At 29.0% G+C, this 26,438-nt stretch overlaps 1 protein-coding gene across 23 annotated transcripts in view; it reads left to right on the top strand.

The window, feature by feature from the left end:
• Positions 1-26,438, top strand: part of LOC105227630 (heterogeneous nuclear ribonucleoprotein R) — a 148,355-nt gene that overhangs the window by 108,418 nt on the left and 13,499 nt on the right. For 6 of the 23 annotated variants that reach the window (XM_049448710.1, XM_049448709.1, XM_019990780.3 and 3 more), the window contains 11 exons: positions 855-973; positions 1,573-1,894; positions 1,962-2,203; positions 10,047-10,182; positions 14,923-15,056; positions 15,511-15,639; positions 15,709-15,849; positions 15,923-16,029; positions 16,694-16,821; positions 19,889-20,130; positions 24,679-24,922. In XM_049448710.1, coding sequence (XP_049304667.1) covers positions 855-973; positions 1,573-1,894; positions 1,962-2,203; positions 10,047-10,182; positions 14,923-15,056; positions 15,511-15,639; positions 15,709-15,849; positions 15,923-16,029; positions 16,694-16,821; positions 19,889-20,130; positions 24,679-24,922 — 1,944 coding nt within the window. Of the gene's footprint in view, positions 1-854; positions 974-1,572; positions 1,895-1,961; positions 2,204-5,058; positions 5,195-10,046; positions 10,183-14,922; positions 15,057-15,510; positions 15,640-15,708; positions 15,850-15,922; positions 16,030-16,693; positions 16,822-19,888; positions 20,131-20,621; positions 24,160-24,678; positions 25,825-26,438 lie in introns of those variants that run through there. The other 17 variants (XM_049448720.1, XM_049448719.1, XM_049448716.1 and 14 more) reach the window with 14 other exon arrangements.

Raw genomic sequence — 26,438 nt, 5'->3', positions numbered from 1 at the left:
GGACGTTAGTGATAGCGTGCTCTACTTTTATACACATGTGCACACATACATACATGCATATTGAGATATGTGTGTGCGCTGACTTCTGTGGAGACGCTACGCATAATTCATGATTTCCTTCGTTTTTGCAAACTTTGCGCGTTCACGTGTCGAGTTTGTTTATTTTTTATATTTTTTCTGTGATTGCGTGAGTATGTAAGTGTGTAGTTTTGCGAATTTTGTGTCATTTTATTTAGCTGTCAGTTCAATAAACTCAAGCGAAGATGAGCAATTAATTTTCTTTATAAAAAGAAAGTGTTACTACGATCAAAAGCAAAATCTTTGTATACCATTTTTTAATGAAAAATTACAATATTATTATAAATAAGAAAAAATAGTTTCTAGATTTGAGACTAACATATACACAACGAGAAATATAAATTTAAAAAATTAATAATAAAAATTTGTTATTAAAAAAATTATTTATTAAAATTTTTTAATAAACAATAAGTATTTAAAAAAGTATATTAAAAATTTGAACTTTAATAAATTTTTTTTTAATAAATAAATTTATCAATATACATAATTTAAATAAAAATAAGAATAAACGTTTGTTATTAAAAAATTTATTTATTTATTTTAGTAAATAATTTTTTTAATAACAAATTTTTCTTAATAAATATTTTTTTAATTTTAAATTATTAATTTTTTTTTTTAATTTTTTTTATTAAAAAAATTTTAATAAATAATTTTTTTTAATAAATATTTTTTTTTAATATTTTCGATTTTTTTTTTAATTTTAATTTTTTTGAAAATATTTTAGATATAAATTTTATAAATAAATATATTAAATTTAACTTTTTTTATCTTTATAGAAATGGCGGAAGGCAATGGCGAACTGGTAGATGACATTAATCAGAAATCAGAAGATCGCGGCGATGGTGAAAGAACGGAAGATTACCCAAAACTCTTGGAATATGGCTTAGATAAAAAAGTGAGTACAGCAGTTAACAAAATTGTAAAAGTACTGAAAAGTGAAGAGAGAAAAAGTCGAAAAACAGTAGATTGCTAGGTCTGATTCCGCGGCTAGGTTCGCGTGAAATTTGGGCTGGCATCATATCTTTATTACGTTGTTGTCGAGGATATCAAGCACTCATCGATCCATGATCAAAAGTAACCTTTTTCGGTGGCTTGACTCTAAACTAGCTCTTAGGCAGTTTTCAGTGAAATCGGTTCAGCCGTTCTTAAGTTAAATATATATACATACATATGTATTGACGATGATTTTGCGAAAATGGCCTCCGTTAGGACCTGCTAATAAATAATTTTGAAAAAAGTCTTGCATACTTTTAGGCAACAAATTGAAGTATAATGAGCGTATTAAGGCAATATATACAAAGAAAAAACCATAAAAAGAGGAAAAAATATTTTTTTAATTAAAAAATAATATATATTATTTCTTTAGCCCGGTAAAATTTTTTAAGACTAAATGGTCACGGCTCCTTAATAAGGAATACTTATTTTTGCATAATTTTTTTAATTAGTTACTAATCTCACGCTAACATTTTGCTGCACTTCTTTCTCACTTGTTAGGTTGCCGGCAAACTAGATGATATTTACAAAACAGGTAAATTAGCGCATGTGGAATTGGACGAACGCGCGCTAGATGCGCTTAAAGAGTTTCCGGTTGATGGTGCCTTGAATGTATTGAGTCAGTTCCTCGAATCAAATTTGGAACATGTATCGAATAAGTCTGCGTATTTATGTGGTGTTATGAAAACCTATAGACAAAAAAGCCGCGCCAGCCAACAGGGAGTGCCAACGCCAGCGACCACAGTTCAAGTGAAGGGACCGGATGAGGAGAAAATCAAGAAAATACTCGAAAGAACTGGCTATTCCTTAGATGTGACCACTGGTAATTATATTCGTGTTTGTTATTGTTGCAAACTGGTTTTATTTTTTGTGTGATCTTCTCACTGCAGGTCAACGCAAATATGGCGGACCACCACCCAATTGGGATGGTCCAACACCAGGCAATGGCTGCGAAGTTTTCTGTGGGAAAATTCCAAAAGATATGTTTGAGGATGAAATTATACCGTTATTTGAGGAATGCGGTACAATATGGGACCTTAGACTTATGATGGATCCGATGACGGGTACAAATCGTGGATATGCATTTGTTACCTTCACGACGCGTGAAGCGGCTTCAAATGCCGTACGACAGGTAGTTTGAAATTCATTCATTTCCCTAACAATAATTCCAAATTAAACACTTACTTCAGAAAAACTATGCAGATTATTTTGTTGGCAAACGCTTTCTTAAGAGTTGTTGCGTTTACAAAAAGCTTATACTATTTAGCAAGCAGTATATTTACTATTTATACATACGTACATATATACTTATTGATTTATTTATTGTATTTTATATACAAACATATATATATGAAAAAACAAAACCAGAAAGAAAACGCTTTAATCGATTCAACTATAATTTCTTTCCAATATTATAATTTTAGGCACAAAATACATTTCTTTAGACCGAGACCAAACAAAATTATGCTTCGAAATTCACGTGACAAAAAATGCGCAAACAAAATTGTCAAAAAAAAACCAAAAACAAAAAATGAATGCAGAAAGGTACACTATGTATCTAACTTCCGGCCACACTGAATTTGAACGATTAATTATTTTTCATGCAATTGAGTCCACGCTAGCGACTCACGCTGCATTAATTATTTATACGTAAAAGTTCTATTTTTTTACTATACCGTTATATACATTATACATATATATTCTAAGCTATTTGACTCGTACTATGTAAATTTTAAGTATGTACTATATTTTTGTAGCTGCTTTCGCGTTCTCTCTCTCTGTACTTTACTGTACTTTTAAGTTGTACTTTATTACTGGAATCTTTGTTCTCTCAAATCTACAATACCGAGTAGTAGTTTTTTACTTGCATTTGCATGCTGTTTCTTATTTATTAAAAAAACAAAAAGAAAACAACAACAAAAAAGACCTGAAATCAACTGCCACGTTTCGTAAATTGTTTTCGTTTTGAGAATTAAGGCGTGCAAATATTGTGAATTGGCTGCAACCAAAAATTTAGTGACGAATTAAAAGTCTCCTATCTACAAAAAAACGCTGAACAGCAAACAAATTTTATGTATTTAGTTAAAATATGGAAAAAAAAGTTTAGTAAACAAACTCTTTCAACTAAAACAACCAAAAAAGAAAACGATTTGAAAAGAAGTCTCGAATGCTGCAAAACCAAAACCTTTTCGCCGCCTCCGTTTAAGTAGTTTAGTTGCCTGTTCCCTACCGAACCCACTTTTTTAACCCTAATGTAGTTTTATAAATACACTCTTTTTAATTTCATAATTATAATTTTTACAATTATTTCATAAAAATTGCGTTTACTGTGACAATTATGCAATATAAATTATTATTAATTAATTAGCAGTATTTTGGGGCATAACACAAGTTTCGACTGCAGCAACTGGCGAAAATAAAACACAAAAAGCGAAAGTGCAACATGCGACGAAATTCAAAATTAAAAGTGCAAAAAATTCAAAATTCAAAAATTAAAAAAACAAAAATACCAAAAAATATACTTCGAAAATTTTGTAGTAACGATTTCTCCTCTTTGCAACAACTGCGTACCCTATCAACGTTGCTGCCTCTTGCATCTCTTCCATTTTACTTGAATATATTTCTAGAGCTTGGTCTTAAAACTTAAGTAGTTTCTTGCGTATGTACAAGCATACGTACTATTAGAATAGTAACATTGCTGTGCTTAATTTACAACTTCCGCCTCTTTAAATTGCTATGAAAATGGTAATTGATTAAGAATTTAATTAAACATTTTAAAATAGCATTGGTAAATTAGTTAAAAAAATTGTCTGGTTTTATTTTTTTTAATTGCGAGCATGTCCTCTACTAAAGTAACAATTTATAATGAATATGTATTATTAATGTCCCTTTGTTTATCTTATCCTCACAATTTCCCAAACTATCGACTTATGCAAAATTATGCTCTCTTTGGAATCGAAACGAAAAGTTGCCTTCCGCAAGTGTTAAAAGAAAGTTTAATTAAATGAAAAGCGTTAAATTAAGTGATTTCGGCCAAAATATTATTCATCTACAACTTTTTTCGGCACTGTTCTCATCAACAAATCACCCTAACTTGAAAATTCTTCAGCTATACAAATCGAACAGAACTGGTAATTGTGTACGTTCAGCACTTTACAAAACACACACATACATTCTTCCCGAATATCCCGAAATTTCCGTTATAAAAAAAATAAATTATGTAGTTTATTTACGATTTTCAACCAATTTAAGAAAAAAAATCATTTTATTTACTCTTGCCATGCTTATCATACACTCCGACTTTTTTCCAAATAAACTGAATTTTAATTTCCATTGGCAACCCTATCCAATTTTTTTCAAACAAATTGCATTTTCCTTTGTAATGGCAACCCTATATAACTTTGTTTTTAAAAAAAATTTCATTTTCATTTCTCTTGACAAAAAAAATCATTTTCATTTCTCTTGGCAACCCTAACCAACTTTTTTAAAAAAATTGCATTTTAATTTCTCTTGGCAATCCTCTCGTTATCCGCATTTTTTTCTTCCCACAAATTGTATTTCCATTTTTCCGTACAAATTACTTTTTATTTCTATTGGCAACGCTATCGTTACTACCCCCACATCTAAAAAGACTTTATCTCCTTCCCTTCATGACATTTCTTCAATCCATTTGCATTATTTGAAATTTATTATTTTTTCGTTTTATTATTAGATACATTACGAATTTATTGTATTACCATTTCTGCTCAGTATTTTTGTTATCATTTTTTATTGTTTGTTTTTACCATTTCTTAATTAAATAATTATTTATTTATTTTATCGTATCTTGTTTGTTATTATTATTAAAATCCTACCAACTACAACCGCATTACATTTACATTTACTACAACTACTACAAATAAAAAACTAAAAAAACAACTACAATGACAACAACAAACGCTTAAAAACACACATATAAATATTTGTATACATATTCCCCATCTACAGCTCGATAATCACGAAATAAAACCTGGCAAGTGTCTAAAAATTAACATTAGCGTACCGAACCTGCGCCTATTTGTAGGCAACATACCCAAGTCGAAAGGCAAAGAGGAGATTTTAGACGAATTTGGTAAATTAACAGGTAAATTCAAAATGAAATTTTTTTCTAAAATTTAACTTCTATAAAAAACAAAATAAAAATAACGTAAGTACATATGCGTATGTGGTGGAATTTGATACAGTAATATGCAAGAAAAAAAAGAACAAAATATTAAGTAAGGAAAAATGTGTTACATACTATTTGTATAAAAAAATTTAAAATTAATAAAAAATTGAAAAAAAGTAAAAAATTATAAAAAAATAGGTTCTAAAAAACATTAAAGCTCAAAAAAATATAAATTTTAAATTTGAATAAAAAAATTAAAATTAAAAAAATATATATAGAAAAGAAAATAAAAAAAATTAAGAATAAGAAAACGGTTCTGAGTCGTTTTAGCTACAACAAAAAAAACATTAAAGCTCAAAATAAATTTTAGTTTGAAAAAGATAAAAGTTTAGTACGAAATGAGCATTAATTTCTCATTAATTCACATAGTGAATACTCTTCAACGTAAATTTCAATATTTTTCTAAAAAAATTTTTTTTAATTCTTAAATTCTTTGGTTAATCTACCATCTATATTTTTTCAACACAAGGAAGGCGCCTCCAAAGAATTGAGTCGCGAAATTCCAATGCTATTGCGGGCCTCTGAATGTTCAGTTCAATAAAATCGATGCAATTGTGGAATCGGAAGTTCAAAAAGACTTCTAAACGCACAAAAGCCATCACTAGTAGTAATTTTATTTCGCAATTCTACAGAAAATTAATAGTTAAAATTGTAAAAGTTTTTAAAAATAAAGAAAAATAGTTCATTGTTTGGTTAAAATATCAATAAAATGTATTTCGAAAAAATTCTTAAAAACCTCATACCTATCGTATCAGTTATACGTACTCAATATAAATATTCAAAAGAACTTGAAAGGGGCAGGTATTCGGATGGTCGTGAATCGTTCACTTTTTGGTTAACCGTTCGTTGTCGACTATTCGAATAGCTCATAGTCAAGTAATAAAACCATAAACTAAGCTGTGACCTAAATAAAATATTACTTAAAATAGAAAATAAACTAAATTAAGAGTGTTCGCTCGCTTAGTTCACTGTGTATATTCATATAAACATACATACATACATATGTGTTTTGTAAAAATATTTCCAAGTAAAGTAAATAACAAATACTGGAAAAATATCGGTTATTCTATATAGAAAAAATATTTAACAGTACATCAAACAAAAAAAAATATTTATAAAAAATATAAAATAATTAATTTCAAAAACACTTTTTTGCATATTATACAACAAATTCCATTACAATTCGCATAAAGACGCGTAGCGAGAACGCAAACGCGAACAACTTTAATTGGCTTGTAAAATACAAAAATCCAATTGGCTTTTAGATTGGCTCTCACACCCAATTGGCGAATGTGTAATCGGCGTAAACGGTGTATATAAACGAACATTAATTACATAAGAGTGTGTAGATCATGTGTCTAATGCATAAATGAAACATATGCAAATGAAGAATGGGGGTTAATTAATAAATAAAAATAATTAATAAGCAAAAAAAGATGCTATATGAGCATTAAAGAATCAAGTCAGTTACAATTAAGTTTTTTTATAAATTTTATTTCGATCATTTAAGTTCTTATTTATATTAGTCAGTAATATCCCATCAAAATTTATTTAACCCTCAATCCCACCACAACACATTTAATCATTCAACACAATCATAACTAAACTGTAAAAACACTCACGAGTATTACAACTTGCTCTCATTGTCGTAAACTCAAATAACCGTTATACTTACAGTCCAATATCACCCTGTAATGTAAACATTTTGTTTATTTTCTAAAACCACTGAGACTCTTTTCAAATGCGTGCCTAACTAAAGTCACCTTATGTGTGTAATTCACCACAAATGCTTTAAATTATTATAATAAAAAAATTGAAAAAAAGTACTAGAAAAGAAGCGCACTCACACATTAGCATGCATATGCTACGTTGCCACATGTACATACAAACACACGCAACTTGGCAATTGTGCGGTGAATGCAATGCTCACAACCTCACTTTATCTAAATACACACGCACACACACTGGCTTTGTGTCGCACCACTCGAAACTCCATATTGCATAACATAACACGCACACATATGCAACTTTAGTGCGTTCACTGCGTAAACGGCTAAAAAAAAGCTTAAAGTTTTACAATTTTTTTTTTCTTATGAAAGCTTTGAAACTCCACGAAAAACTGCAAGAAAGCAAACGAAATTAAGCAACGACAAAGATATCTCCAGTCATTAACTTTCAAAAAATTATGGAAAATATAAATGAAATGCTCTATATATAAAAAAAAATATATACAAAAAAATCATTACAAAATTTTTGCATCAATTTTTCTTCCTAACTTAGTTCATATTAACTAGCATAAAACAAACATACAAGCATTATATTTATTTATATATGTATACTTCATTAAGTATTCGAGTTTTCAGCAGTCGGTTAGATGTGTTCAATTTTCTTTCAATGTAAATAATCATTATATTCGTTAACTTCTAAAACATTTGAGTCATATTTGTTTTGAAGAAAATAGTTGTCTTTAACCAAAAATTACTAACGAAAAGTAGTATCAAACTTTCCCCCGACTTGTTCAACAGAAATCATTATATTAGTGCTAGGAAGCAGTGAAATTAAATGTTGTTAGTCAATCATCTAATGCTAAGAGAAAAATTATCGATTACGTTTGCAATTATTAAACGATATATTATCCGTTAGGCCAAAGATCACAAAATGACATAACATTCGGTAAATGAGGAATATTCAATGATTTTGAGCGATTTTATCAAATTTATAACGAATGACTCTGTGATTATAAAAACTGGTCTCTTTAGATTCGTGAATATATTTGACACACTGACTGTTATTAAAGCCACAAAGTCAATCAATGGTGATGCGGAAATCATTACATTAGGTATGGGAAGCCTGGCGCAAGCTCTGACTTTTTTAAATACCAAATCATTTTATGCTCAGCGAAACATTTCCACTTAATTTTATTAGGAAAGCTAATATATAAATTGAAAGGAGGTTCGAAAGTCTTTAAATTGAGTATATATCAGCGCGGGGAACGTCTCGACCGATCTCTTTCATTTTTAGCACCAAATTATATTTTATATTGTTGAGCCTATAGTTTCATAAAAAAAGTGTTCCAAGAAGGCGGAAAACTTATGTGTATATTCGTTATACGAGGGTAATCGGTGGTTTAAATTTTTCTAATTTCGAATAAAGTCGTCACGTACATATTTTATATCGTTTAGCTTCTTCTTCTTTACTGGCGTAGACACCGCTTACGCGTCGTATATCTCGTACAGCTTGTTGTTCGTGCGATCGTTTAACTTAGGTTTCGGAATTTCAATAGTTTTCTTTGTGAATAAACCATTTAATTAATTTCTCAAAATTTTCCTCAAAAATATAAATTGATTTACTACAAAAGTTATTCTACCGGCATTAAGACGTGTTTAAAATTGTCAACTAATTTCTATTCTAACAACCAGCCTTGAGATTAATTAGCTTTTTCAAAAAAATTATTTCTAATGAAAATGGAAATTAAAGTGAAATTATGTATCTACTTGATTACACTAAAAGTGTTCAATATAACTTGACTACTGAAAACTTGCCTTACTAACTGAAAATTGTGCTCACCTTCAATTCATTTTGTTTGTATGTATAATGCATTCATATTTATACAATACAAAATTATTTTTTAATTTTTTTTTATGAAATTATTTAAAAATTGTATTGCTAATAATTATGCATACATATATAGAATGTTTTAAGCGTAATCATTTTTATAGCGATATTAAATAAGAAAAGTAGAAGCATTTGAATTACTTAGGTGAAGTGATGTTACTCATACGTCATGCTGATCGCCTGACGTTAGTAATTACTTTGTTACTAGATATTTTTCGAAATTTCATAAACTTTGTTAAGGAAAATTTAATTTTATAGTTAATTTCAATGGTATTGATAACATTTTTTCGAAAAAATTAGTGTAATGACTAGAAAAGCACTTACAAATTATTATAATTTTGTATGTAATGCAAAATATTTTCTGATATTTCAATGAAATTTAAAAGTTTTAAGGCCGCAATGAATTTTTTTGGCAATTTTTTAGTTTCAATATGCTCATTGCTGCCCTGTTGAGATTATATTCACCTTTGTTGGTGTATTGAGACAAATTATTAGTGCAAATACTAAAATTTTCATTAATTCATTAAAAAACATTTTTAAATACTTAGAAAATTATTAGTTCTACATATGTATGTACGAAAAGCAACAAATTTTAATATTTATTATGTATGTATGCGTTTTCCAATTTATGCATAAATAGCGTGTATTTTAAAAAGTGTATTCTTCGAAGTTCGTTTTTAAGTAGCGAGGAAATGTGGAAATTACGTCTAACATTTTATTTTAATTATCTAAAAAATTTTTTGGTACGAAATATATGTATATCTGAGACTTTTGAACATTTTGGAGTACATACATACAATAATCATACATTATTTATTTAATTTACTTGAAATATTATCCTTCCTTAATCACTTTGAAACACAATTAGAATTTTTCTGGAATTATAAATTGTTTTTGTACTTTAATTAAGTTATATTTGGCACGATACTTCAAGAGCTAAAGCAAAATCAAATATATATTATAGAATCTCATATACGTTTACGGATCTATTTATAATTTGAAATTTCAATTTGTGTCTTTTTTTTTGAAAATATAATTAGAGAGATAACAAACCGCCTATCCCAAACAACAACCACCCATAAAAAAAAGTTACAAAATTATTTAGAAAAAAATAAAATACAATATTTTTTGTGTGAACTTTTGACAATTCCAGCTAAATGATTTTGAAATTCGGAAAGGCAAAAAGATTGGTGTTACGATATCATTTAACAATCACCGACTTTTTGTCGGCAATATTCCTAAGAATAGAGATCGTGACGAATTAATTGAGGAATTTACCAAACACGCACGTAAGTGGTACATTTCAAAATCATAACCAAAAACAAAACCAAAACGAAAAAAAAAAACAAAATCAAAGCAATTGAATTCAACTCCCAATTACCCGCCACCTAATCCTACCCAAACCATTATCAATATAATATATATATAATCAGGCATACATTAGTACTAAAACACTCCTTAAATCATAATAAAACTCTCCCAAACGTATGTATTACACAGCTATAAATTTATAAAATTTTTCAAAAACAATATTTTAAGATTCGAAAATGGTTAATGTGAGTTGAAAGCCCGCTATGTATACATACATACACACACTTAAACATATGCATAGCGAATAGTATATAGTGAAGAAATTACCGTAATTTTCTGCCATGCATGACTTTCTACTCTTACTTCACCTTCAATTCGCAATACACCATTTTGAAACTGTGAAAAATTGGTTAACCGTTACAATTGGCGTGTATCGAAAAGTAAAAAAAGCTCATTTTGTTAGCGTCAGTTGCAGAATATTCAAAGAAAACATAAAAAACAAACGAAAATATACAATTGGTGTGTAAAAAAGAAGAAGAAAATCACTAAGCCTGGGTAAGCGCCATTGAAAGCTCTACAAAGCTTTCAGCCACAAAGCGTCGATGGGGTGGACGTGCGCTTGGAAAACGTAGAGCTGTAAAAAATTTAAACGAATTGGATTTTTGTTTTGCAATTTTCGCTAAAAATGCTGCGTTCAAACCAAATCATTATATTTAGGAAAAAATCAAGCCTAAGTAAAAGCGCAAAAACAAAAAGTCTACAAAGAAATCTGTTTTGAATGCTACCGTTTTTGCATTTGCGCTTTTGCGTTGGCACTAAATTAGTAGTGTGTGTGCTTGTGGCACTGTTCCTCCCATTTCACATGAACGAATTGAGTGCGAAATTATTAGAAAATACAACAAAAATTATATGAATCTTTTCTTTTTTAATTGTACAATAATGAAATTGAAAACTGTAGCTAACAATTAACATATGGAACAATCAGTGCGCTGAAAAAAAGCAAAACCTAAAATGAAAAATCTCTACAAAAATCAAAACATCGAAAAATCATTGCCAAAATTTTTGAATTTTTTTAGATTTAAAATTGTGAAAAATTTAAAATCTAAACTTACGAAACACTTTATCATCTGTGTTTTTTGGTTAAGTCCCCGATTTCAAGAAGCAGACGCGGTGATGCAACGGTAACAGCTCAAATTATGCATAAGGTGAAATAATTTTTTAACTCTTATGTGTATTTGTGTAAAATTTAAGCATTCTAGTTAGTCTAAATTGTATTCCAAATAATTCTGGGAATTTAAATTACATAAAACTACTTGAGTCAGTAGAAAATGCATTTTGAAGTGTTCTTGAATAACATAGATTTATGGAAAAACTTTTATACATAAAATATTTTTATTAAAAGTACACAAAAATATATTTTAGAATGTTAACATCCACTTTTGGTGGTCGAAAATAACAGAATAGCATAAGCACAGTACAAAATATTTGCTACAGAAACATTAACAATAACAGTTTCACCTACCGCACAGTAACAGAATTAAACCCAAAAGCCACTGTACAACTGCAGCAACAGAAATCGATTCAATAGAGTGCCAGAGAATGTTAATGAATTATTATTTATTTATTATAATATATATTATTTACATTTATATTAAACTATATATTCATAATAAATTCTATGTTGATGAGAAATTATTATTTATTTATGAGCATATTCCAGTCGTATTGTCTCTATTTCTGTTATGAATTGGCAGAACAGCATGGAGTAACAGCAGTGATACGCTTTCTGTTTCTGTGGCAAACTCCGTGCTATTTTCTGTAAAACAAAAGAAATATGTAACAGAAACTCACTCTATATGTATAAACTACGTAAAGACGAAAATTTAATATTATAAGGAAAATAATAAATTAATTTCGCTTCTAAAAATAGTTTGACCTTTATAAAAATTTGTACTTGAATTACATTACAAATTATACTGGGCGCAATATACAAAATTATATATATAATTTTGCGCCTTAATTAAAACCAAAAGTAAACAAAATATTGTAAATAAAAATATGTATGCATAAAAAATGTTAAATTTCATAAAAGTTGAGCTTGCATTAGACTTTGCATCACACCTAGTATCTGCGACAAAAAAAATTAATAACAAATGTGGCTCGATTGCGAATGAATTCATCCTAAAAAAGAACAAAAATATTATAAATTTATATCAATGAGATAAATTCCATATATTTAAAGAAAAATAATGATAAACTTGCTTTGGAAATTAAAACATGTTAAAAGCATTCACACTATCGAGCAACGTTTGTTTATTATAAACACACAATACACTAGAAAAATATTTTTTTTTTGGAAAATATGTTTAATTAGAAATAAATTTATATTTATTAATAAAAAAATTATAAAAAATAATTGTGTAGCTACAGCTATAAAATTACGCAGCGACATATGAAACTATATTTTTGTTTCACATTTCCTACTATTTAGTTATAACTCTATCTCTCTCTCTATCTCAACACCTCTGTGTCTTTGTGTCTTTCTTCCCTACTTTAATTTTGTTATGCGTTACTTTACATCATTCGTGTATTCATGAAAAGCAGTTAAAAAAAATGGAGCTCAAAAGCGTTAATGCTAATTAGTTACTTAATTAGTACATCAAGGATTGCCAGCTTCGCATTTCAATTGCCACATACTCGTAGTAAATACAACATCAACAACAATAAGAATGATAAAAAAATATACTAAACATTAATTTATTGAAATAAATAATTTATTCAAATAAAATATGAGTGTCTAATATTCGGTCCATTGAGCAAATTTGTTAATTTCGAGTGAATTATGTCAAAAAACACATGGTAATGACTGGAGAAATACTATTTAGTAATATATAAAAAACGATTAGTTTAACCCATAAAATCCCGAGTGAACTCCTTGTCCACAAACAACCAGACTATTAGTAGCTCTCAACAAACCTCTGTACATTATTCGTATCGAACATTTTTGATATTAAATTGTGAGACCACAGAAAATAATATTTACAGTTAAAAATAAAAAGTATTTTCTGTTTTTTTTAATGTGTTGAAAATATTTCAAATAAAAATAAAATTATAGCCGCCGTTTTTGAGCATAAGTGCTCTTTTTTGTAAAATAAAACGAAAAAAATTGGCAATCGAAATTCGCTTTAATGTTAAAGTGCGCAAACAATTCTGATATAAAATTTTTAGTATTTTTTTTTTATTAAAAAATAATTAATTTCAAGTAAATAGTACTTTAAATGCCAGGAATATATTTTTTTTAGAGAACAGTTTTGGTTATATAAAATAATTTTTGTTTTCTTCGCGCTAAATTAAAAAAAAAAATAGGTTGAAAACCAGAAAAATTAAAAGTATAAATATTTATATTTATATTAAATTAATCTTTTAACAAAAGGTTTTGATATTAAATAACAATAAAGCTGGAAAATTGATAGTAAAAATATTTCTGCTTATAGTCCATTGAACTTTTAACAAAATATTTTAATATTACATCACAATAACTAAATAATAACAATTTAGCTAAAAATAATTGAAAAATTCTGCATTTAAAGCTTACAAATACTTGAAGTTAATATATGAAAATTATAATTTTTTTGCGTTTATGCCTCAATGTGTCTCCATTTGTATACAATATTTATATATATTATATATACTCCCAACTTATTAAATGCATATGAAGAATATTCGTACTTATAAATCACATATGACTCATCTGTGTTTTATCTACTACATTAGGTACATATACATACATACATCAGTACCTACATATTTATTATACGGTATTATCAATAAATGTTTTCTTTGGATACTATGGTTTCACTTGGTGTCTCTAGTTTTAAACGAAAATTCAACTTGGTTATGTACACAAACACACAACTAAATAAATTTCGATATGTATACGGTTATATTACATACAATATTTAAGAAAGCAAAAATTAAATGTCTGTAGTATATATATGTACAATTTTTTAGGCAATAACATACGACATTCATTTTTGATTAGATGTACATTTGTGAAATTTGATTTCTTTTGCGCTTAGGTTTTCAAACATAAAAATTACAACCGACTTAGTCTTAAAAAAGTTAAGCAAACAAATTTTGGCATTGGTTTTTCACACGTTAAAAAAACGAATCCAATAAATAAATTAATAGCAAACGAAGGAAATTAAAAAAAAATATATATATATATAATCGTTTATAAATAATTATTTTAAGCCTTTCGCACATTCTTAAATGTATTAGCTCTGTATGTGCAATTTATTGATTGTTGTCTATATATACAAAAATGAAACCAAAAATGAAATGCGTGAAAATTCACTATTTTGCATAACAACGCCCCCTCCTAATGCTTGTGATGTGAAATTTTGCAATTTTCGATGCTTCTTCCTTTTACCCCTTCGGTAAACTCATGCGAAATTGAGTAGCGAAAGCAATTCGAGAGTGTGTATTATAGGAGTAACATTAAGAGCTACTCCCGTTATTGCTATTATATCCGCTCCATATGTTATCTAATAATCATAATTATTTGTTGTATTTTTTAATAAATTTCCACGAATTACCCTTAAATTTTCTTGAATTTACTTAGTAATTATTACCAATTTTACTAATGAGTGCACGCATTTTTTTGTTTTTGTTCGAATGTTTATTATTGTTATGCGCACACACACGCACACATTTAGCTGGCCTTATTGAAGTGATCATCTACAGTTCACCCGATGATAAGAAGAAAAATCGCGGATTCTGCTTCCTCGAATATGAGTCACACAAAGCCGCCTCGCTGGCAAAACGAAGACTTGGCACTGGCCGAATCAAGGTAAGTGTACGATTATAATTGTAATAATAAATAAAGAGTGTAATTATAAGTAATTAAAGTTATTACAAATATTTAAATAATGCAGCAAAAACTTCCTAAAAAGTACAGGGTGCATCAAAAACCGAACTAAGTGGCACCACCAACAAAAAGTAAACAAAACCAAAACAGAAAAAAAGCTGAAATTAAAATATAAGCTTGATACCAAACCTTTAAACACTTTTTTAATAATAAAAATGAAAAATATTTTAAATAATTTATAAGAAAAAGAAACAAAATTAGAAACAATAAATATTTTTATCAATTCTTAAGAAATATGCTTGATACAGCCCTTAAACACAAAAAAAAAAAAGATATTTTAAAAAATTTATAAAATTAAAATAAAAAAAAATTATAAAATTAAAAAGATTAATTTTTTATAAATTATTTAACAACACTACTAATTCTATCCACTCAGGTTTGGGGATGTGATATCATTGTCGATTGGGCTGATCCGCAGGAGGAACCAGACGAGCAAACAATGTCAAAGGTGAAGGTCTTGTACGTAAGGAATCTAACGCAAGACGTTAGCGAGGAAAAACTAAAGGTAATGTTAATCTTGACGTCACCAATTAATATAAGCAACCGTTATATACCAAACTTTATCTAATTACAGGAGCAATTTGAGCAATATGGTAAAGTTGAGCGCGTTAAGAAAATCAAAGACTACGCTTTCGTGCATTTCGAGGATCGTGATAGCGCCGTAATTGCAATGCGCGGCCTTAACGGCAAAGAGATTGGCTCTTCTAATATTGAGGTACACAAACGCACAACGCTTTAGTTTTATTTTAAAACAAATTATTAAATGTAAAAATTTTGAAAATTTACAGGTCTCACTTGCCAAACCACCATCGGACAAGAAGAAGAAGGAGGAAATCCTACGTGCACGCGAACGTCGCATGATGCAAATGATGCAAGGACGTCCTGGTCTCGTTGGGTAAGTGCTGTCGAGACATTAAGTTAACATAAAGAAATTAAAAAATAAAAAAGTAAAAAAAATAATTTAAAAATACACTAATACCACCCCACTATTGGCGTGTCAAAATTCAAAAATACTACTAACCGACTTATTGTGAATACTTACAATAACAAAATACCCCATGTGCATCGGCTTTTGTGCTGCGTATCTCAACGCAGCAGTTTCGGACCACAAAAAAACGAAGTTCACCACCACCACTTCGCGTGTGTGTGTGTTTGTGAATTGTCCCTAACCGTTTGAGCTCGTAATTCCTTTTAAATGCAATTTACAATTTTTTAATTAATTTTATATTCTCTCTCTTTCTCTCTCCCCCTCTCTCTCTCTCTCTGCACGCACTCAATTAATCATTCAATCAAACGCTCAATTTGTGTACTTATTCACAACAAACATGTGACAAACAACAAAAAAACATAAAAATATAATTTAAAAATACAACAACAATGCAAATGAAACCAAAAACACAAATAATAAACATAATAAATATAAAAACAAAATCAAAAATTATAAACGCATTTAATGCAACTCACCACTGTTACATTGGCAACCGTCGCCCGTTGTTGCCCCCTGTGTTTGTGTCTGTGTGTGTGTCTCTGTGCCCATGTCAATTTGTAACTCATACTAGCTATGAACAATTATCTCCATACAGAAACCTATCGCCCACACATCCCAATATGATGTCCTTAGCAGCGCCAATGCGCTTGCCCGGTGGCCCACGAATACCGCTGCGCGCACCAATACCACGTGATTACGGTAAGTCATATAGCGTTTTTTACAAATAAATAACACTCACTTAAATTAGCTTTAATACGTATCAACTAAATACATACATATATTTATATATATATATATATATATAACGACATATGTATTTTTTTGGATGGTTTATATTACATATACAAATACAATGTATTTTAACTACTTGAATTACAACTTAAAAAACGAAAATTAAATTACAAACAAAATTTGAAGAAAAAAATGTCAAAAGACACTTGACATAAAAGCATTTGAGAGCACGCTAAGCGGCGTCAAGTTAGTTTTGCAGTTGACATGCGCAATATTGTATTGTATATACTACATAACTACCCATTTAAATATTGGAAACGACATTTTTTGAACTAAATAAAACAAGCGTAAAAAGCAGTTGTAAATTTTTTGGTAAAAAACGTAGTAATCAGCCTTTATATAGTAAAGTACCGTATTATGCTAGGCAAATTAGCTACTTATAAATCGTATGAAGTACCATATCACTATTGTGACTGTAACTGCATACCCCTTGAAGCAATGGGTGTAAAGCAAAACTAAATTCTACATTGAGAATTAGTCTAAATTAATTTACAACTAATAGTTTTTATATACAATTTTCAATTTTTTTTCTATCTTATACTTCAGTTGACTCCAAAAACAAAAAAAAAATATTCTATTTAAGTTACTACTAACAATGAAATATCCCTCCCATTATCCTTTTTGCGTAGTTTGTTATGTTTGTCTAATCCCCAACCATTTCTCGCTCACCGTTAATTTTATAACCAGCTTTTGCAAATAGCTTTTAACCCATAAAAATCATGCATTTTACTCATTATTTTCATTTTAAAATTTCACATTAATTTTCCACATTAAATTTTCATTGAATAATTATTATAATTAAATTTAAAAAAATTATAAACAATTGAGATGTTTTTGTAATCGGTGTGTGTTAATGCGTGTCCAAGAAATCATTAGTACTACTGCATAATTTGTATTATCAAAATTAATGTTGCACTTTTTCCATTACATTTTCATAGTTTCTCAGAAATTTTCTAAATTAATCAGCAATTATATAATAAATGTTGGTTTATTGTTGTTTTTTCTCATCTTCTATGTGTGTACTACTTTGTGTTCTGTTAAAGAAACTGCATGTTCTTGTTGTTATTTACTATAACTACTACTGTTTGTTGTAACCTTTTGCATAAATTTGTTTTTATTCCATTTTTTTATAAAACAATATACTAAAAAATTTATAACCAGTTTTTTGTAAATGTTTTATGCAATTAAAATTCATATTTAAAAACTAAAAATAATAGCAACTAAATATTTTGACTTCAATGTTTAGTAATTTTAGTGATAAATTTCTTTTTTACTATCTTAAATGTTGCAAATGCCACAACGTTTACCGACTTTTAAGCACCCTGTATACTATATGACGTTATAACAGCGGTAAGTAATAGCACTGGCAGTACAATAAACTAGCACCAGCGTGTACGCTTATTCAAGTAAGCTGAAACGATTCACAAGAAGCGAAAAACGCAATTTCAAAAAATAAATATTAAAAAAAAATTTTTAATTACAAAAAATTTAAAAAAATTTAAAAAAAAAATTATATAAAAAAATGCAGCATCTGTCCAAATGCGAAAAAAACTTTAAAAAATGGAATAAAAACAAAAAACTACAGCAATATTATCATATGTTATAACCAAATTATCAAAAATTAGCGAAAATTGCAGCAATTAATAAATCCCTGACACGCAAATTTAATATGACCCCCATTTGTACCCTTTATGCTCCACAACCCCCAAAAAAAACTTTGCTTCCAAATAAAAATTTTGTATGCGAAAAGCGTTCCTGAGCAAACACAGCGAGGTCTGTCTGCAATCGGTTGTAAATGTCTTGACCAACACCCTGTATCCTATGCATAACATACCGTACGCTATGCTCGGCCATAAAATGTGAAGGCTACTCTCTCACACCGCTCAGTACACACACTTATTTTTTGTAGCTATAGCGAACTATAGCTTTGGTTTTAGTTTGGAGTAATTATATTTTTCTTTAAAATTCTTAGTAGTTATAGTCTTATATTTTAATTTCTAAATAAAAAATTAAGTTTTCGTTAATGTGGTAAGAAAGCAAGTTTTATAGCGTGGCCTCTCTCTCTGCTATATGTTCGAGGTTATCCAGACATTTTATTGTTTAGCGAAATTTTTGTTGGTACTCACTACCAGAGTGAGCTCTACTTTGCTCTACTTAAGGTTTTTGACTACAAATGTTTCGAAGTTATGACTTCGAGTTCTAGGTAAAAAATACCTTTAAGTTATTTTATAAAAAAATTGTGGATTGCTATATTAGTTAACAACTTTTAGGCATAATAGTAAATTTTACTTTCTGCCAAATTGAAAAATCCACCAATTCCACAATTTTACCAGTTCGTATGAAAGAAATAGGCAGAAAACTTTTTGGAATAAAAATTTCGAAACTAAAATAAATGATGTTCCTGCGAAGAGTTGCAGAGCGGATACAAATTTATTTTGGGAAAAGCACCTTAGCACAGAATGTAGTACGATTTTTTCCTTATCAAGTAATACAAAGAATAACGGAGTGATCCAAATACAACTAATTTTGTTTTTACACGGCAGATTTGTTCCAGAAAAAAACCGTGTATAAAATAACATTCTTCCAAATTTCTGATTTTTACAAATTGCAGATTGCTCTGAGCGGTAAACTTGCTTGTATCCCAAAACAAGAAAATTCCTCTAAATTTTTGATTAAAATAAAATAAATCCGCCCAAAAAAAATTTTAATAAAATAAAATTAAAAAAAATGTAAATTTATTATTAACATATTGTTACATATAAAGAGGCTAACGCTATAGAATTAAGCTGCATTACCCACAATATATACATATGTACATGCAAATGTATGTATATATGGTAAGCAAATTTATTACCAAAAATTTACATCTTCTAAATTGTTGAAAATTAAAAAAAAAAAATAATATTTTTGTTTAATCTAATTTGTTGTTTTGTAATTTTCGAACATTTGGTCAACATTTCTTAATAATTTTTAGAAGAAAAAGTTGAAAGAAGCACGAAAAGAATACCACAGCAAAATTTTTCCCAATTTATAGATTATGATTACGACTTTTATGGTTATTCGGATTATCGTGGCGGCTACAATGAATCCTATTATGACGATTTTTATCGCAACTATGATGGAGAGTACTTCTTTGATTATCCACCGAGCGGTGTGACACCATTGCCAACTGGTGGACCCGCTGGTGGACTGCAGAGAACGGCCAGAAATAATGTGGTGGGTCTTACATTCTTCTACTACTACTTACTACTACTACTACTACTTACTACTATTAATACATACTGTTCCCACTACTATCATACAACACCACCCCCCCCCTACACTATGCAATTCCCGCAGTTCCAAAACCTGCCATAAACGCAGATTGGCTTACACTTTGAAAAAATATGTATTTGGAAACATTTGGCATTTCGAAATTTACATTTTCCATACATTTTCAAGCGTGTTTTGAATTTTAAACCAAAAGTGAAATATCTTAACTTCCTTATATAAAATTAGTGGTGAACAATTTATTTATCTTTCTTTTCGAAATTGTTGTAGATGCGCTCGTAGTATTTTGTAATTTAAACAACTTTTGCTTTTAATTGAACAAAATTTAATATTTTTTGATTTTTTCTTTTCATGCTTTTTATATTTATTTATATATGCTTTGTTGATTTTTGGAATATACAAAAATTTTAATTTTGGACAAAATTTAAAACTAAAAGTCAAAGTACACACAAAAGGATAGAAATAAAGACACTATCTTACACGTACACATGCTTAACATTATCAACACTGTGTACAACAACTGCAACGACAATGCGAAGACAGCATCACAAATTTCAAAATCGCCGCTACCAGACATCAAAATTTTGGCCTCACTCATGCTTTCAGGAATACTTTTTCTCTAAACCCTAACTCTAGTATTAGTTCTTATCTAAATCCTTATAATAGCTATATAAGTACAAAAACATTTGCCGTAACCGTCCTGTGAGTGTTAACCGTTATGTACACCCACCCGCATTTAGCTAAGTAAGAAACGTAAAGAAACCGCCATACCTAGCTACAAATTCATCCGATACTAGCAAAAACTAAAATATATCGTTTTTTTACATTTTTCGTTCAAATCCTCACTGCATTTTCTTAACAACAACAAACCAATTCAACACTTTTCATTTGCACATGCTTTTACTAAATATTTCGTTTTCAAGCTTTTTTTTTTAATTTTTACTTAAATCGCTTATTGTGTTCATTAATTTATTAGAAGGCTTTTTATTTTTAATGCTGATTTGCTTCATTAATTTACTCATGTGATATTTCTATGCTTAATTGTTAAGTTGTTGGCTTTGGTACAAATAGTAAGAAAATTATATATATACGTACATATATAAAATATATGGCAAGCCAATATTAGATGTTATACTATTATTTTTTCAAATTTACAAGCATTGCCAACAATTATAGTACAATTAAGCATAGAAAATTTCATTTTAAGTTCCTTAAGCTTTATTTAAAATAATTGAGCTGAATGAAGTGTGCTATTAAAAATTTGTATTTGCAAAACTTGAATATTGAGTGGGAAACTTTAAGTCGACATAAGAGGTTCGAAAAGCGCTTAGTTTCAAGTTATTTCTAAAAAAATAATTTATTGCTTAGGTGACTCAATTAAGTCTGAAACGAAATTTTTTCCTGAGATCGTAAAGCTAAAGTCATCGCAGGTCTCCGGGGTCGGTAAATATATTTATCTCATTTTAACTCGAATGCAAAAAACCCATGATTTTTAAGATATCTGTTTATTAAATATTCACGGAACACTGGAGTGTCATGAATATTTTAAGATTTTTTTTTAATATTATATATTCACTAAAAATATTTTTATCCAATGAATATGGAATTTAAAATCCCCACATTTTTCGATTATCCAAATCTCTAGTCAATCAGTTAAGAATTGAACTCCTCTTATTTCCAATTTAAAGATAACGTTATGCCCCCTTTCTAAGACCCCTGAGTAACTTTCAAACTATTTTTTTCGAAAATCCAAGGATAACAGCTAATGCATTCCTTTAGAATCAAAAGAACTTACATAAATCGAATTTGCTAATTTAGTGTATTGGTATAGACTTTTTGGAATTTTCAATTAAAAGTTGATAAATTAGGTTTTTCCACAAACTAAAGCTTTCTTGGAAAATTTTGTTTTCTGAAAACTATTTTTAAATTATTTTTTCAGCACAAAATAATATTCAATAAACAGTTTTTTTAATTTCATTACAAAACAAAATTTAGTACACAACTTATTCTTAAATTTTCATCACAAAATAAAATGTATAACATTATTTTTTTATGTTTTGAAAAACCATTCATTTTCGATCTGGAATTGGAATTTTCTAAAATTATTAATACTTCACTTACTAAAAAGCATTATATAGCTTCATCTACATACATTTGACACGAGAAGCTCCGAATTTTTCAACTTTTTCTCATAAACCCATGTTTCATCGGCAGTTATAATGCTCTCCATGAATGTGGGATCGGAATTCGCACGATCAAGTATGATAAGAGACCTGTTTATGGTACTCTTTTTGAAAAAAATTCAACTTCATCGGCACGAATCTAATAAGAACGCATTTCATACCCGAAATATCCACCAAAATCATACGAAGGGACTCGAGAGAGATGTCGAGTTCTCTTGCCATCTCTCTAACATTTGCCTGCAGATTTTCGAGCACCATATCCTACACTTTTTCTTTGTTTTATCGGTTGATCTGTTTATAAGGTCGTCCAGAACGAGGCTTGTCTTTAACGATCTCTCGGCCGTGCATTTTTGTCACATTCTCCACTCGATATTCAAGTTTTGCAGCTCACAGAGAGAAACCAAATATGTTTTTATTTTTTAAATTTGCTTTATATGCTTTTTGTTAATTAATTTTGTTATTTATTATATTAGATAAGTGCTCACTGCCGCCTACTAACCTAAGCAAACTAACCTTAAGCTTATTTATTTCATTTAAAAATCGAGAATAATATTGGTATAAGTTAAAAAAACAACAAATTTTGTATGTAATATGGCCTCGTAAATCGCTTAAATATTTTATACCAAAATAATTTCTTTACTTCGAATTTTACAATTCAGCATTTTTATAAAATTTGATTTAAAATTTAGATTTCCAAAACCAAATGTGTCAATCGCAAACTCGAAAAAATTTGTTTTGATCAAAACTTAAAATATAATTCATACATATCTAAATTAAAGCAAAGAATTATTGAATTTTATAAAGCCTGCATTTAACCGGGTACCGTATAAACTACATGCGTGTGCAAGTTAAATGCAGGCGTGACAAAAATACAAAAAATGGGGAAATTATGTTTTACGTAAGTTCTATTCATGCATATACTACATACATACAGACATTTATTTCAAATATATGTTATATATTTTTATGCCTATGTATATATACTTAAGTATTTAATATTTTATTAGTGTTTTAGTGACTTAAACGTCGCTAGTTCAAAAATTCTACGAAATTTAAATGAAATTATACAGTTATATAGTGTACAAAAACAAAAAAAAAAAAATTTATATAAATATCTGGCAATACTACATTTAGAGACTTTTACATTACATATAACGATTTTTTCCAAGTACAAATTGTGTCGCTTTGAATTTGGAATTATTAAGTTTAAGCTTTTATACTTTTCACAAGTTTTTTATGAAGACATTAATTTTTATTATAATTATTCATATTAATTGATTTTTAAACATGAAAATCTAACGCGTTAATTTCGATTTTTTCTTTTCTTTCTTTTTCTTTTTTATGTTTCGGTAAATACCAAATATATCATCTTAAAAAAATTATATATATATGTTCGTCAAATCACAAATACCAAATACAAAACAAAACTTACCAATTCACAACAACAAATCTGAATGAAAAAAATTTGCAAAAATGCTCTCACAACAACTGCGAAATTTCAAAACTGCAACCACAACCATTTGTTCTAAAATGAAACCATTTCGAAATCACCTGTTATCTTTCGCAAACAAAAACCTCTTTTATACTATATTTTTCCAAACTTACTAAATGAATGAATTCTATTTTTTTAACATTGAACCGAATTCAAATATGTGCCGGAAAAAAATTATGAAAACCCCTCCAAAACAAAAAAATGAAAATTTGAACCATACACCGGAAATCAAAAATCGTATGTTTATCGAAAACCTATTTTACTAAAATCGTATACCGTTACTATACTACCATTGCATTACCATTAATTGTATTGTTAAATTTGGCTACCACCTTTGGCGATTCATGTATATGAATTTATATATAAACAACACGTACACATATATATTGTGTACATAATGTATTATACATTTATACATAATGTTTGTGCGAATGACGATGATGAATTGACAACGGCGCTCTGCACATGCCGAAAACAATGCGGGAATAACGCAAACTAATCTCGTCCAAAAACCAACCAACCAACTGAACTACCAACCAACCGACCAATCAACCAACGAATTCGAAATAATTCTATTGAAACTTACGAAATTTGTGCCAACCCGAATACCAAATAACCAACTTTTACACGCACACACACATACATATACATATGAACACACTCATACGCTACTCACACACATACAATATATATATATATACACATATAACTGAAACAATTGAAAACCACCACAACTACAACAACGACAACTACAACATCACCAACAACCATAACAACTACAACAACAACAACAAATCACAACTATAACAACAACAACAGGGGGTTGGTCGTGGACGTGGAATCACGGCCACGCGTGGCCGAGCCGTTGGGCTCCGTGGCAACATCAGCCGTCAGGGGGCCCCTCAAGCGGCGGCGGCGGTGGTGGCGGCGGCGGCGGTGGCAGTTCAGCGGGGGGCCACCGCTCAGGGGGCTCAGGCAGCAACCGGGGGGGTCCGTGGGGTGGGACAAATGCGTCCCAACGCTCGTGGCACCCAGCACGCCAAGCCGCTACAAAATTTACCAGGTGAGAAATTCATTTCAACCAAATTTATTACAAGAAAAAAGTAAAAAAGAAATACCACAACAACAACAACAACAAATAATAGTGCATCAAAACAACATTGAACATACCATAAAGAGTATAAATAATAAAAAAAAAAATAAATAAAATTAAAAAAATACAAAAACAAGTCCATAACAATTATGATTATAAAACAACAATTAAAACAAAAGAACAACAACTACAGCAGCAACAATCACAGCAGAGTCAGTGTGTGTGTAAGCTTAATTTACAACATAACAGTATCAGTAATGGCGCAAAAACAAAAGCAAAAGCAAAAACAATATGAATTAATCAAAGGAACAGCATTTGTTTAAAGTGGCTAATACATACCTACATATAATTAGCATTAGTAAATACAACACATTTTTATATTACCAATAACACACACACACACATACATACATATATACTCGTACATACACACATGCTTACACACTTGCAAGCAAAAAATCACAGATTTGTATTTTGTAAGAGATTTCAATAAAAATGCATATGTGTGCGTCAACGAATTGCCTACACAGCCTACGCACACATACATACATATACTATATACACGCATACATCGATGTATTTGATGCAAGAATAATGTAGGAAGAAAGAAGTCAAGTTGGCTGTATTGCATACAGCTGAACTGTGTACTGTTATTTACTGTGTTAGCGAAAGTTCCCTTAGAAGTGTGCTACGATTACTACTTTTAAGTACTCTTTATTATACGAGTAATCATACAGATGTAATGTTGTTATTGTGCTAGCGGAATATATGTATACTTTTCTACGATTTTTTTACTGCATACATGCATACGTACTAGTAACACTTATTCTATTGTTAATTAATTAGTTTAAAAAAAAAAAAACAAAAACAAAACCAAGTTTACTGTTATCATAATTATTGCTAAACATACATATACATACATATATTGTAACTGTTTCTTGTAATTAAGTTAAACAATAGTTGCTAAATACAAGTTTGATATTATTTTCTTCTTTCCTTGAGTATCTTCACAAACACAATTTACAATTTCGCTACCAATAGTTTTTGAAATTCGTACCCTCTTACTTAAATTTTACATATTTTTTATATTTTAAATTAAATAATTACTTTTCCTCGTGTGCACCCGCACCGACATACAACCCCCTTGCTCTTTGATATGATTCGCTCTTAAGTTTCAATACTTCAAAAATACCCACATACATACATATGTATGCTGTATGATTTGTGTAAATCTATATATTTTCTCTCTCTCACTCTCTGTCTATCTCTCTCTTGTTGTCAAAGTAATTTTTAGTAATGTGAATTATTATATTAATATAGTTGAAATTTTATTCATTATATAATCTGCAAAATGTAATTATTTTATGCATAATTTTAGTACTTTACATTAAATAATTAATTAATTTCTTGATAGTCGTTTACTGATATATGAATAATTTGTTGTTCTAATAATAACACACAATTAATTTTTAAATAAGTAAATAAA

The sequence above is a fragment of the Bactrocera dorsalis genome, chromosome 2, assembly GCF_023373825.1.
Source record: "Bactrocera dorsalis isolate Fly_Bdor chromosome 2, ASM2337382v1, whole genome shotgun sequence".
NCBI lineage: Eukaryota > Metazoa > Arthropoda > Insecta > Diptera > Tephritidae > Bactrocera > Bactrocera dorsalis.
This window is presented reverse-complemented; position numbering and strand designations above follow the sequence as displayed.